This window comes from Vidua chalybeata, chromosome 13 (assembly GCF_026979565.1).
Source record: "Vidua chalybeata isolate OUT-0048 chromosome 13, bVidCha1 merged haplotype, whole genome shotgun sequence".
Lineage (NCBI taxonomy): Eukaryota > Metazoa > Chordata > Aves > Passeriformes > Viduidae > Vidua > Vidua chalybeata.
The window spans coordinates 303415-317196 of record NC_071542.1 but is presented as its reverse complement, the minus strand read 5'-3'; the positions used below and the strand labels follow the sequence as shown (position 1 = coordinate 317196).

The following is a 13782-nucleotide window of genomic DNA, read 5'->3' as shown; positions in this document are numbered from 1 at the left end:
CACATTATCAATATTTTTATTTTTACTGATAGGCCTGTCCTTGAAATATTTCTGTTATTTTATAGTGTATATTGCTTTCTGAGTCAAACGTTGATGGCACCCAAATAGCATCTTTAATGTTTCTCTGTCAGATCTGAGTTTCCTTCCAAAAGGTTGAGAAATAACTCTTTGAAGTTGTTTTCAATATTTCTGTAGTACAGTGACACATTTTGTTTCTTTAACAGGATTGCACGTTCTTCACTCGGAAGGAAATCCTTCGGTAAGTAAATTGTTTCAAATTTCTCCTTCGTGATCCATGTGGAAGGAGCTAAATCTTTTTATCTGACTTGTGAGGAAACCAGATAAAGCCTGTTACTCTGCAGGAATTAACAGTATAGAATAGAGTAGGATTGGATTTAAGATACACTTATAATGTATAATTGTCATAAGGTAGTGATTAGCTTAAAGTGTCTATCATAGACTATTTTAGGGTTGAGCCAGTAACTTGTATGAAAGGAATTTGCTGCTTTTCTGCTCAATGATACCAGTGAGGGCACATCTTGCAGTCAGTGTAGAATCCAGTGGTGTTCCTACATGTCTGAGGTAAAGTTTTAGTGAGCAGGAATAAAATGGGTTCTGAGCTCCTGGTTAATTAGCACTTACTGATTTAGCATCTCCCTGTCTCAGTGAAGGGGCAGCCAGGTACTGCTGGGCACTTACCCTGCAGGATGCTCACAGGGCTGGTATGGAGGAAATGCAGGTTGAGTCCTCTTTAGGCTGAACTGAATTTCTTGTGCAGCTGCTGACTTCAGTGAGATGATCCAACAAGGAGCATCCTTACAAAAAGAAAAAAGAAGAAATCCCTGTCTCGCCATCCATTTCCGTGGCTGTTAATGACTGTTGTATAGGTGGGGATGAAGGAATGAATATGGCAGCTTCAATTTAGATTGCTATAAACTGATGTAAACCAGCATGAGATTGCAATTAGGTGAGACGGGCTAAGTGTTTTTATTTGTCCCTACAGGGAAAGTAGCCCATCAAACCCCCAAACAACAGTAAATATATTTTCTGCTGGTTTAATAAGCTGAATCAGCACTCTGAAGGATCAGATGAGTGCCAAAGCTGGCATGAGAGCCACAGCGAGCAAATGTAACTGAAAATGAGGAGGGCATTTCCCTACCAGTAAGATGTTAGAATGACTTACACACTGACTTTAGAGTGCAAGGCTTTGGTGTCAGCAGCAGCTCAAGTCAGCATAAACACAGGCTGTGGTCAGAGGAGTTGAAGACACATTTTTTGATTAGTAATCTGAGTGTGGATAATGTGCAAATTATTAGAAAAGAGTATAACTTATTAATTTAAAGTGAAGAAAAATTTAACACAAAATGCTGAAAATGGATCTAGGAAAAAATATAAAGTAAGACTGCAGCAGAGGCAAGTGTGCCTGGTGAAAGAGAAAAATAGAAACTATAGCTCACTATTGGTGTTTGATAGCTGTTTATCACCAGAAAACCGAAATAAACTCCTAAGTCTTGGTTAAAGATGGTTAATTTTTGGAAGTGCTGATTGCAGCTATGAGCGTTCAGTCATGGGGGCAAGAACATATTAAAGAATATTGGTTATTGTAGACATATTTATGTTATCACTGACTCAAAACATTATCTAAAATATTCATAGAACAGTTGACAAATTTTTAGAGCTGTTACCGGTTGCTTTGGTGGTGTTAGGGCTTTGAAAACATGCCCCAGTTTTCTTAAGGAGAATGTGGAAATTCAGACCAATGTGTGTAGCTTCAGGACACATCTCTTCTGCATGGAGAGATGCCAGAACACACTGGTAGACAATCAGTCTGTAAGTGCCTAGAACTTAATACATACTCAGAGACAGCCATTGCAGATTTCTTAAAAGCAAATCTTCCTGTGAGTATCTGCTTTTGTAAGTCAGAGAAAAAAAGCAGCTGCAACATGTCTTTGTGGTAAAGACTTGTACATATTCCAGTTTGTGTTAGTCCTTTTCTACTTGTGTAAGTGCACTGAACTCTTGGTCAAAATACTCCCGAACATAGAAAATTGATGAGAATGGTAAGAAACATTGAGGTGAAGTGAGTTGCAGATGCTATAAAGATCAAGATTAGCTTTTTCAACAGTACTCAGTATGTTAGAGAAATTACTAGAGTCAAAATGAGCAAAAGAAAATTCACAAACTCAAGTCCTAAGAACTGAGAAAAAATTTGCAAGTGCAGAATGGAGTGTACCAAAAAAATGGGCTGGGGGGTTAGTCTTCTGAGCAAAGTGAGCATCATTTTAACAACACCACCCCAACAATGCTCTTGCAAAAAAGAAATGCATTTCTAGAATGCATTAGCCTCTGCAGTGTTTAGAAAATTCCAGTCAGCAGTACTGTGACCTCAGGAGGAATAGACTGTCCAGTTTTGGGCATCACCATTTGAAAAAGATTTGTTACCTTGGAAACATCCTGTAGAGAGAAACAGGAATAAAAAGAAGAAAAATGACGTGAAGAAAAGTTGGAAAACCACTTTAGTTACAGCAATGAATCTGTTTGTATAATGTGCCTCTCTTGTGATTGTAAATGGGAACAAATGGTTGAGTTATCTCTCATAAGGCATTATTTGTCTTACTCAGTTTTACAAATCTGATTTTCTAGCAGACAAGCTTTTACTCTAGCAATAATGCTTAACTGTTCATTAGCCCATCTGTTTCTGCTTCCCCCTTTAGACTGGCACAGTTTGGCACCCAAACAAGCACTTGAATGCAGGTGTTTTTGGATGTCTGTCCTAGCCAAAAAGCACAAAAGTTGTCAGTTCAAGTTGTATTACTTGAGAGTGACTTAACCTAGTTAGACAACTGCCAGGGGAATATGGCACTAAATGACCAAGCTGTACACCATTTAGGATGTCACCAAACCTTTGAACCTTGTGGTAGAAGAAAAATAGTCCTGTTGCCTTCTCTTCTCCGCTTGTTTCGTGGCTTGTTCTTGATGGATGAAAGGTGAGGTGACAGGAGCCCTTCTAGCCAATCCAGCTGAATGGTGGATTTTAAATCTGAAATCTGTCAGAGAATTAAGCAGTGGTTTCCTTCAAGTGTCTGGAAAGCTTCCTTATAAGGGAGCAAATGCAGCAAACTGCCTGGGAGGCAGCTTGCTGTAGAGCAAGTTGCTACAGAAATGGAGGGAGGAGTTAGAAAACAACTCCTGTATTTCTTTTAAAGAGTTTGAAGTTTTATATGCAGAAAGGGGAAATGCCCTATTGTTAGCTTCAGAGGAATACACATCAGCCAAAATAATGAAATTAGAGGAGCTCTCTATACTTGGGAATCTTCCTGAGTCTTAGGCAAGAAACTACATATACAAAGAACATATATCCTGAAGCTACTGTTGATCTTCTTGTTAATTATGTTACTATTCTTGTTGTTAAAAATGTTTATGTATACTCTATGAATGAAAAAGAAAAAAAAAAAAAGGTTTTAGGCAGTCCCTGTATTTCCATACCATAGACTTTTCCTGTATTATATTTTAGTCAGATTGTACCTGTTTTGCTAAGGCTTGTGAGAGGAGAGAATCCTTGTCAGTGTTGTTCTGTATGGAGTCCAGAGCGCTGCTGTACTGTGTCCAGTTCTGGGCTCCCCAGTACAGCTGCTGCAGTGTCTGGCAAAGGGCACTGAGATGGATAAGGGACTGAGGACTGTCTCATATGAGGAGGCTGCAAAGGAGTCAGAGGGCCGTGCCAGGAAAAGGGGCAGTGGATACAGACAGAAACACAGGAGGTTCTGGCTGAACATAGGGAAGCGCTGTGAGGGTGACCAAGCACTGGAACAGACTGTCCAGACAGGCTGTGGAATCTCCAGCCTTGGAGATACTCAAAAGCCATCTGGATGTGGCAGCCTACTTCAGGTGCCCTTGCTGGGCAGGAGGTTGCACCAGTTCATCTCAGGAGTTCCTCGCAACCTCAGTCACTCTGTGATTCTTGGAATCACCAGCAGAAAAGATGCCTGTGAGCAGGGGTTTGAGTGGCGCTTCAAGGAAGGAAAAACAATATAAAGTGTTCTTATCTATACTCACTATGCATCATGTAGGTCTGGGAACAGTAGGGTACGTATATTGGAAGTCAGAGTTTTCCTAACTATGACTAGATTTTAGAATAAATGTATTATAAATTGTCTGCAAAAACATTTCTCACAACTTCTTTTTAATTTTACTGTAGATGATCTGGGAGGATATTTTTGTAGTATTCTCTTAAATTAAATTGTGCTGCTTCATTTTGCATTGCAAAGATGAATAAATACTTTACATGCTAATTAAAACTAGCAGAAGATTCATCTATCCACTTTTTTCTCATCTTATTATGCTGCCTTTTTAGAAATCTGATTTCAGTGCCCAGTTATTGTATTTTTTTGATACAATGAAAATAACTTCAACTGGAAAGCATAAAAGGGAAAATGCATATCAGTAACAGAATTCCTTCAACTTTCAACTCTTTCTGCTTGTGTTTCTCACTGTCTTTTGTTCTTTATCTGTTTGTCAAACTGTGGCAATTCAGTGAGTTGTGGTTTCAGTTTCTGACTGAATTTCCTTGTATCATGTTTCCTGTCATTTTGGTTTCAGCTTCACATGGTAGACCACCTTCTCTAACAGACTGTTCTAACTTCTTGCAATCCTTGGAAGCCATAATTCACTGAGGAATTGGTGCAGCATAGTGATTTATGCCTCTGTTACCACGTGTAACATTTAACATTTATTGTTGCAAAAACAGTTTCTGCAAGTATGGCATAAATCAAAGACCCTCCAAGTACTTTTTCAGTTGCCCCGAAGGCCCCTCCTTCCTTAGTTTCTCAGCCTTAGATTAAAGAATCTCCTTATTTTTGAGCTATAGCAGCTTTTTCTCCCTGTATGGCAGACTTGTAGGTTTTGGTCTGTCTGGCCCTGTTCCCCAGCTGTCCATTAAAGGACTGCAGGACAAAAGAGCATGTGCAGTTCACTGATTTGCATCAGTACAGGGCTACAGCCTCTGTAGCAAGGGTTGTAAATCAGTTCCCATCAGTGCATTCTGTCCTGCATTCTGTGCAATCCCATCTCGAATGCTGCTGCTGCTTTTACTTCCAGCCATCTCACGTGCTTGGAAGGGCTGATTGCTGATACCTGGCTCTTTCCAGGGCTTTATGTTGACTTGTCAATTCTCCTGCTATCTCTGGAGTGGTGAGTTCGTCTCTGTCCTTCTTCAGCGGTTCCATTCAGCTCTGGCATCTGGACAGGAGCCTATAGCTCTGATTGTGGTGAATAACCAAAAGTACAACTGAACAGCAGCTGTGCACTTCTGGTCTTGCTGCAGGCACAGGTTGTTCCATCCTGTTAAAACAGTGTGTGGTCAGGTCATGCCATAGCTCCTGTGAACCCATGGTGGGACTGTCCATCAGCACTCACTGCTTTCATTGCTCTAGTTAAACCATTTGCTATTTTTTTTTTCTGAACATGCAGAACAATCTAGAATTTACTCTTTGAGATGGTCTTGAGTGTAATGTACAAGTCTTTGAATGCATCCCTTTTACTTAAGAATAAATAGGATATATATTGCTGAATAAAAATGTTTTCTCCTTACAGCATAAATCAAGTGACTTGCTGTGGGACCCAAACTGGGAAGATGTTTATTCATTTCTAAAGGCCACTTTAAAGCCTCTACTTATTTTTAATCAACGAGCCATTGCAAGCTTTTATCTTTTGTTTTCAGCACTCCTTCCGTGCAGAGTTCCTGTTAAAAAGGCAGCTCAGCCAGCTGTAATGTATTGTCACTACATTTAATGGTGGAGATGAATGTACACCAGGCCAAGGAAGAGCTGTTCTTTGTTTAAACACACAGACTGGTGACCTTGGGTACAGTCTGACTCCCTCCCAAAGCTCAGTAGTGAATTTAAATGGTTGCTGCAGGGTGTAAGCTTAGAAATCTCTTTTTTCAGATCTATTCAGGTAGAGCAGGAGGCTCTGTTGTAAGTTTGGAGACATCCCAAACTGTATCCAGCAAATTCCCACAGCGTCATCTTTGCTGACTCTAGGATGCTTCACCCTTGAGAAGTGGGAACAGACTCTGACCTACTTTTTTCGCCATGTAAAAGACCCGACATAGTAAAATGAAAGTTATCATCAATCAAAAGTAGGCTGTGGGGACAAAACTGTGTTATGGTTTTTTTTCTGAACACAGCACTTTTGGTTTTCACTGGTTGATGGGCAGCTGAGTTGATTTTAAAACTACTGCTGTCTACAGGGGTAAGTCTTGTTCTGCCTTTATTGATTAATTTAATAGAAAAATTAAACCCCCATTTGTGACTGCTGTCACAACTACTTCAGTAACCTCAAGAAGCTAACTGTGATAACGTCTTTATTTTCAAACACATCAGTTCCCTGAACCTCACTGCACATTCTTAAATGTTAGTGCTTATACAAGGAATGTGAGTAGCTGGTGGGCTTCAAATTTCTTCAAGGGCAGATCAGCAGTCTGGGTCTAGACTGGATTAAAATTATACAGAATCACAGCCTTAATCCTTTAATGCTGCACATGAAGCATAAACATATACCAGTACCTGTGGGGACAGAGCATCATCAGTTACTGAAATTTGCCATTAAATTTATCACCATGTTCCCTCCCACTCTCATTTGGCAGGGAAGACACTGCCAATTTTTCATTTCCTACTTCCACGCAAAGTTAATAAGGAGTCCTGCTGAGAAAGAGAGCGCATCCAGGAATAGGAGAATGCTTCTGCATGCATCCAGAAGAATTTTTTAGAGGAAATACAGCTGCAGGATCTGTAGTAGTTATTGCTGCAAAGACAGTGAGGCTGGTCTTGGGCTTCTGAAGATACATGAAAGTCTCTGTATGATGATGGCAGCTTTTCCAAATCTGTGTGTTCAGACAGCACTGCAAAAGCTTACATTACCTCCCTGACAGGACATAAATGTTTCTGTGTCAAGGACAGATAAAGAGGCTTTAGATTGTTTTCTGACATTCTTTTTGTGAAGGGCATGCTGAGTAAAAAGGACAAAAAGCCTTGCCTCTAGGTCACAACTGCTCTTATGTGTTCAGGTCACCTGAAGAGCCTTCTGCTTCTCCAAAACAGGAGAAATATCAGAGCCTTTACCAGAGCTTCGTTCCTTCTCTATTTGTAGTTAGGAATTAATGTTATTGAGAGATGTGAGAGAACAGTCAGTATTGACAGCAGCATTTGGGAAGTGATTACTGATTTGTCATAGTGCACAACACTGCAAGGTGTAGTGAGGTATTGCATACAGGCATGAGGATTATGGGTGTAAGTAACCCCGATGTCTACTGAGCGTTACATCGTGTAAATTGTAATTGATCAGACATGTATTGTTTCCTTGCCAAAAAGTAAGTACTCTCCCAATGCCAGGTAAGTTATTCGACTAAACGGGAGTTTTGGTGGACCTCCAGCAAAAAGGACTGTGTTCCTTATGACAGGTGGTTGTCTTGGCATCCTGTTAAGAGGCTGAAGCAGGTCTGCTACTTTTTTCTACAAAATCCAGTATTTGATACTGGCAATCCAATTTATTATAAAACAGTACTAAAGAACCTTCCAGCATCAAGATCTTACAGAAGGAAAAGGTATTACTGTCTTCTGTGGTTGTTTGATTGGTTGGGGTTTTTGGTTTTTATTTTGAAGGATAATGGAGTAAGTGCAACATACTATATGTTTGGTATAGGGAAATCTTACGGCTTTTTTTCATGGTCTTAAATGCTAATCATGCCATGTGATAAGGCTATTACAAATAGAGTTACTGGATCCTTGCAGGTAAGAGCGTGTGGAAGATGTGTTTTATAGCTGTAATTTAGTTTGCAGGAGTTAGATCAGAGCCACTTCCTACAGACTCATTTGGATGCTTTAGTGTGAAATCCACTCAGGTAGAAAGCTCTTACATCCACAGATCTTTGACCGATTTGGTGAATTAACAGCAGAGTTAGTTGGGAGGAAAACAGGGTATGAGAGCTGCTCTCAAATCTGCAGTTAGTTACCTGCATGTTTTTGTGTCCAGCAGTTGCCTTCCAGACAATTCTGTCAGTCTAGTCTAGAGTTGGGAGCTGTATCCATCTTTCAGCTGCCAAAAAGTATGGCTGGACTTCAGTATAAATAGATTGCAATTTCTGTGGACAAGATAGTGAATTCTGTCAGCAAGAAGTGACAGGTTTACTTTGCACTGATATTGCATGTTATAAAGAGACAAGTCTAATATTAGATAAAGAATGAAATCTTGGCAGTTAAAATAAACAGGGATTGTCAGCTCCTGAACTTCTGAATGTTGTCCACAGTGGTCAAGTTTTGCCAATAACGAGTGCTTAATTTTCTTGAAGACTAGAACACCATTTGAGTATTCTAGCTTTTAAAAAAGTAGGTAACCCATAGATGGACATTGGACTTAAAAGCACTTAAAAACTTAAGCAAAACTTTCAAGTTGCTTTTTCTGTTGTATTTAGAAACATCTTTTTAGCTGCAATTTACAATGGAGAAATCAATTGCTAGAGAGGGAAATGGCTATTGCATCTTGAGTTACACAGTATTTATGAAATGTCAGGATGAGCTGTGGTAAGCAGCTGAAATGTGCCGAGATAGTGGATATCCAGTTTCTGGTATGGCACAAAATATTGCTGTGCAGGATGAAGACATCAGTTTACTACAATGCAGAAAATATGTGTTTCTGTGTTCCATTTTATGTGTTCTTTGTGGCACATCATAATCATAAGAAAACACATGCCTGTAGATGATTTTATCCTAGTTTTTGAGTTTATTTACACACAGGAACCTGAAGTAGTTCAGTTGGGTGTGGTGCTGCTGCAGGTAAAGCTGGGGAAATGAAGGGGTTGCTGAGGCATTTCTTCCTGTATTACTGTTTTGTTTATATTCTGCTGTTAAAACACTGTAATCTCTATATGTAATTGTTAGTATGCCTGGTGAGCAGGCAGGATTTTTTTGTTAAAAGGAAAATAAGTCACAAGATATGGCTTTATAATGTATACAAGTAGTACATATGCCCGACTGAGAGATCAGAATACACTGTGTTAATACATAGGACATGACAAAAGGGGCACTTTCTGTCCTAAGCCGTTTATGAATTAGGTGTAAGACTTAACTTCCACATATGATAAGAATTGCCACATATGAAAAGTATGTGCCTTGGTTCAGGCCTTCTGTGCACACACCCGGCAGTGCCTAAATGTTACAAACACACAGTGTGAAAGGAAACTCTGCTCAGTTACAGACCTCAAGAAACACGTGGCTGTTGGTAGCAGTTATGCTGGATGCTGCATCAAAGCCCTCTTTTTTTCAGAAAGACAGGAATTTGGTGGGCTCAGACTTGTGCACTAAAACCAATGATTAGAGCTGCAAGACAAATTTGTACCTGATTACTGTCTGAATAGAATGGGTTATTTAAAATTGATTATTGGCTGTTTGTTTCTGCTTGTTTACAGGTTGCACGGCCGATACCATGAAATGGCACCAAACGTTGTGCCCATGGACTACACAAAGGACCCAGATGTTAAACTACCTATGCAGCTTATAATAAACATGCCTGAGCTGAAGGTATCACTTTTGACTGCTTGCAAACTGTATCTTAACTTCTATAGCTCGTCTGCCAGACTTTTTTCCAAAATTGATATCCAGAAGTGCTGTGGCATGCTGAGGTTGTCCCCTTCCTGTTATTGTTCAAGGGCAAAACCAACCCCAGAAACTAGAAAATATTCAGGTGAATGTCTTTTTTGTAGAGATAGTTAGGATAGATGTTAAAGGAAATGAATAGGAAAAAAATTTAGCAATCTTTGCTCTTTGTGTATATCCCTGCAGAAGCCATGTACCCACAGGGATCTCTGTGTGAAGAGCTGGTTAGAAATCTGAAGTTCTTATTTCAGTCTGTTCGTAGGAAATTTGCTAGTAGTGTGCAGAATATTGCTAATAAAAATAAAGGTTTTCCCCTTTTTTCTCAGCTACCTGAGCACAATAAATATTATTTTTCTTAATTATCAGGAATTTTCATTTTCTTGGGGACGTTACATGGTAGGAAGTGGAGAAACAGTCCATGTAACTGCAAATGAGAGAAGCAGTAGGTATAAGGCAATCAGTAAAAAAAAAAAAAAAAAAAAAAAAACACTATTTGTTTTTATTCTCAATTCAACAATTTAATGATTTATGGTTTTAACAGGACAAATGTGCATTTAGCACTTATTTAGCATTTATTTTTAAACAGTTCATTGAATTATGTTGTGTTTTGTCACACAGTCTATTTTTTATGTATGCTAGTCAATTGATGTCTATGAATTACTATAATGTGGAAACAATTATGCGTTCAATCTGATAGTTGTGTGAAGCATTATTAAGCTTTTTAAGAACAATGCTGTAAAAACCTTGTGATTGATGGCTTTCCACTTAATTTTAATGATCTAGAATTTCTTCCTTAATGTTGTATTTTTTTTCAAATATCTGATATTTTACAAACAGAAGCCGTGCTTTAGAAATTCAGTTGTAGAGGATGCTAAGTCAACATGAAGTGAAAAACATTTGAATTAGATTTCAAGTTGAAGTTCACAGAACTCTTTATTCCCTTAATACCACACTTGCTGTAAGTTTGATTCTGGGATAATATAATTTATTGAACAAGAAGCATGTTTTGTTAATGTATGTGCATTAAAAAGTATTCGGCCAGCATTTCATATAAATGGAAACATTAAACATTTCATATGGAAACATTAAACACATACAAGCATTTAATTCAATAGAAAACCTTGGGAAAATTTTTATCATTCAGTTATTCTTCAGACTCTGATTTAGCAAATGCCTATGGACAGCTTGGGTTTCTGAAGAAGCTGAGAAATAATTTAGAATTCTTTTTCACAGTAAGCATGGGCTTCTTCAGCAAAATATATGCTTTTTCTAATGGCATCAGTATTCCTTAGGGTTTATGTTATTGTCTCTGAGATCTTGATAGCACAACATGAATCCTTTGGCACAGTTCTTTGACTCCTCAGACTTTAACTGCTAGATAGCTGAGAGTTGCTTTGTGACAAATCAAGGCTAAGCTTAGAAAAGGAAGTGAGAAATTATGATTGCTCAGAGTCTTTTTGGCTTCAGTGATAGAGGATTGAACACTTAAGGAACAGCTCATTCTATGAGAACTTTTGAGATGGAAGGCCTGGTACTGAAGCTGACATACAAACCAGAAATTTTATACAGGAGCATATTTAGACAGAAATACAGGAACATATCATAGTAGCTTAGCAAACTTAGATGGTAATGACAGACTTCCTAAGAGGCTTCCATGTATGAATCATAATCAGGTATGGATCATAATCTATCTACTGGCACCACAAGTCTGTGATGCTTTCTGACCCTGCTTTAGAAGATGTCTCCAGGTAATGGAACTTGACTTTATGAAAGTAACTGGACAAACTCAGTGTTGAATTTTATACAAATTCTCTCTCAGGTCTCATAAGTCTGTGGAAGAAAGAACCTCAGAAATATTGTTGCAAACCACACATTTTATTTCAGAAATTCTAGGAGATCGCAGAGAAAAGTGCTTTCAATAGCTACTGAGCTTGTTTCCAGTAAAATCCCAGTAGGAGGAGACCAGGTGATGTTCCGTAACTCTTTCAAAGCATTGACACGAAAAGATGTTAACGTGCTCTTTGTTATAAACTGGGGTCCATCTTGCTCATGAAGCATCTTGTGGGCACCTGTGCAGACGGGGGTGAGGGGGAGAGAGTCTTTCCTCAAGAGTTTATTTGTGAAGCGACCTAGGTACTAACTTCAGCTCATACACTAAGAAAAAAATCTTTAACCTTTGCAACTTGACCAGACTGCCTAACAAATCATTATGGTGTTTTCTTTCTTTGGTAAATTTTCATCAAGGTGAAGACAAAGACAACATTTACTTCTTAAAATAGGAATAAATGACCTAAATGTCTATTGAATTCTAATAAAATTAGTGCTAATTTCAATGCACCTGGCTTTTTTCATATACACATTACATTTCTAGTTACTGGCAACGTTGAGCTCAATACCACTGCAGGTTCTGACAAATGGATAGAATCAATAATGCACTTTTCTAAATTAGATTCTGCTAATATAAAGAAAGAGCTTTACCTCATGCATTAAAGCTTTGAGCCAGGTGTTTTGTGTTTCAAGGGAAAAAAAAATGCTGATGGTCATTCTCTTTAATTGGTAATGAATTATTCATTAACTCCTGATTCTGAAAAGTTGAAAGTTGGGACAAGAAATAAATAAATAAAGAAGGGGAAGGTACTTTAAGTTGATTAGGTCTACCATTACACTGAAGTTAACAGAGCTACTTTGCTCCATCAGTTTCGTTGCAGTCTCTGTTCTCTAATTTTCACAATCTTGGTTACACAGGCACCAGTCTAATAAATTAACTTTGGGGCATTGAGACACCTGTGAGATTGCAGTAATTAATATAGCAAAACTGTAGCCATGATATGGACTGTTCAGTGTGGCACCACGGAGAAAGCAAAAGTGATATTTTTTCAAATTAAAACTGATTTTGGTCACATTATCGCTGTCATTGCCACAGAGCTGCAGGTGGAAATGTAGCCTGGTGCCAGAGACCCCTGTGGTTGGTAGCAGTGGTGGGTGTCCATACCCACATCCCAGATTGCCTCTTTCCTAGGCTGTGGGCACTGCAGTGCAGAGCAATCCTTCTCTCCAGAGCTGGGCAGCAAAGGGCTGCTGGAGGGGAACCATTTTTGTTTCACTCACTTTACAGTCTGTTGCTTCCTGCATTTTGGCTCACACAGGAACTTCATTGATCCTTGCAGGCCTTGTCATAAGCTGCACTGGGGGGGGTAGGTAGTTCATAAATCCACTGCTGAAACGGGATGGGCAGCAGGCACAGGAATCAGCCAGGAGCCAGCAAGGACACACAGGGAACAGCGACTCCATTGCACATTTCAGAACCAATGTTAACACCGTGTTTGTAGTAAATTTAAAAGTGAATAAAGTGAATGCAAGCGAGTTGCTTCAAAATATAAACATTTTCCACAGTGTTAATAGGATGAGGTTTTAGAAGTGATTTCAATGAGTCTTTAGGTTCAGAGCTTTCTGTGCATTGGGCAATGGCACCTGGGTTTTCCATGTAAAGGGGCAATGAGTAATGCCAGAGCAGGGCGATCTTCCCAAGTCCCAACCCTGCTCTGGCCGATTTCTGCCTCCAGCTCATCTCAACATCCTTGCTGCATTCTCTTAGTTGTTCCTAGTTATGATGGGATGTTTTACTCCCTTCAGAGGAGCAAAACTTTACTGCGACCACTCTCCTTGCTTCTCTGAAGTCTCTTTATCTGAGCATCTCAGCTGTGTGTGCTCCAAGTCATAAGTGAGGGCTGTATTCTGTGCATCGAACCCCAGGCCTGCACCTCCCTGGTGCCTGCAGCCTTGTCTGTACACTTCCCTGTCACAATTAGGAATCAGTTCTTGTCACAATGCCTTAACTTCCCATGAGGTGCTGGTAGGTTCTGTAATATTTAAGCAATTCTGTGTGCAGCTTGAATCTTTGTTTTTTTGGTTGTTGTGACTTCAGTAAAGAGTCATTATTGAGCTTCATATGCTTCTGCTTTCTGACAGAACAAAATGGTCTTTTCTATTAAGACATAAGCTTACCAATTTAGCTCTGTCTTAGCCTTGGTTTCTGCAGGAATTTCTTAAACAGTACCCTGCAGGCACTGCAGAGAAGTTTGATGACATTAATATAATCATAGGCACATTCATTCATGCTATTCATTTTGAG

At 39.2% G+C, this 13782-nt stretch overlaps 1 protein-coding gene across 5 annotated transcripts in view; it reads left to right on the top strand.

The window, feature by feature from the left end:
- The window catches only part of CIB2 (calcium and integrin binding family member 2), a 41886-nt gene that overhangs the window by 16359 nt on the left and 11745 nt on the right, over positions 1-13782 (top strand). For all 5 annotated transcript variants that reach the window (XM_053954431.1, XM_053954429.1, XM_053954428.1 and 2 more), the window contains 2 exons: positions 225-259; positions 9464-9575. In XM_053954431.1, coding sequence (XP_053810406.1) covers positions 9486-9575 — 90 coding nt within the window. In that variant the 5' untranslated portion in view covers positions 225-259; positions 9464-9485. The remainder of the gene's footprint in view (positions 1-224; positions 260-9463; positions 9576-13782) is intronic.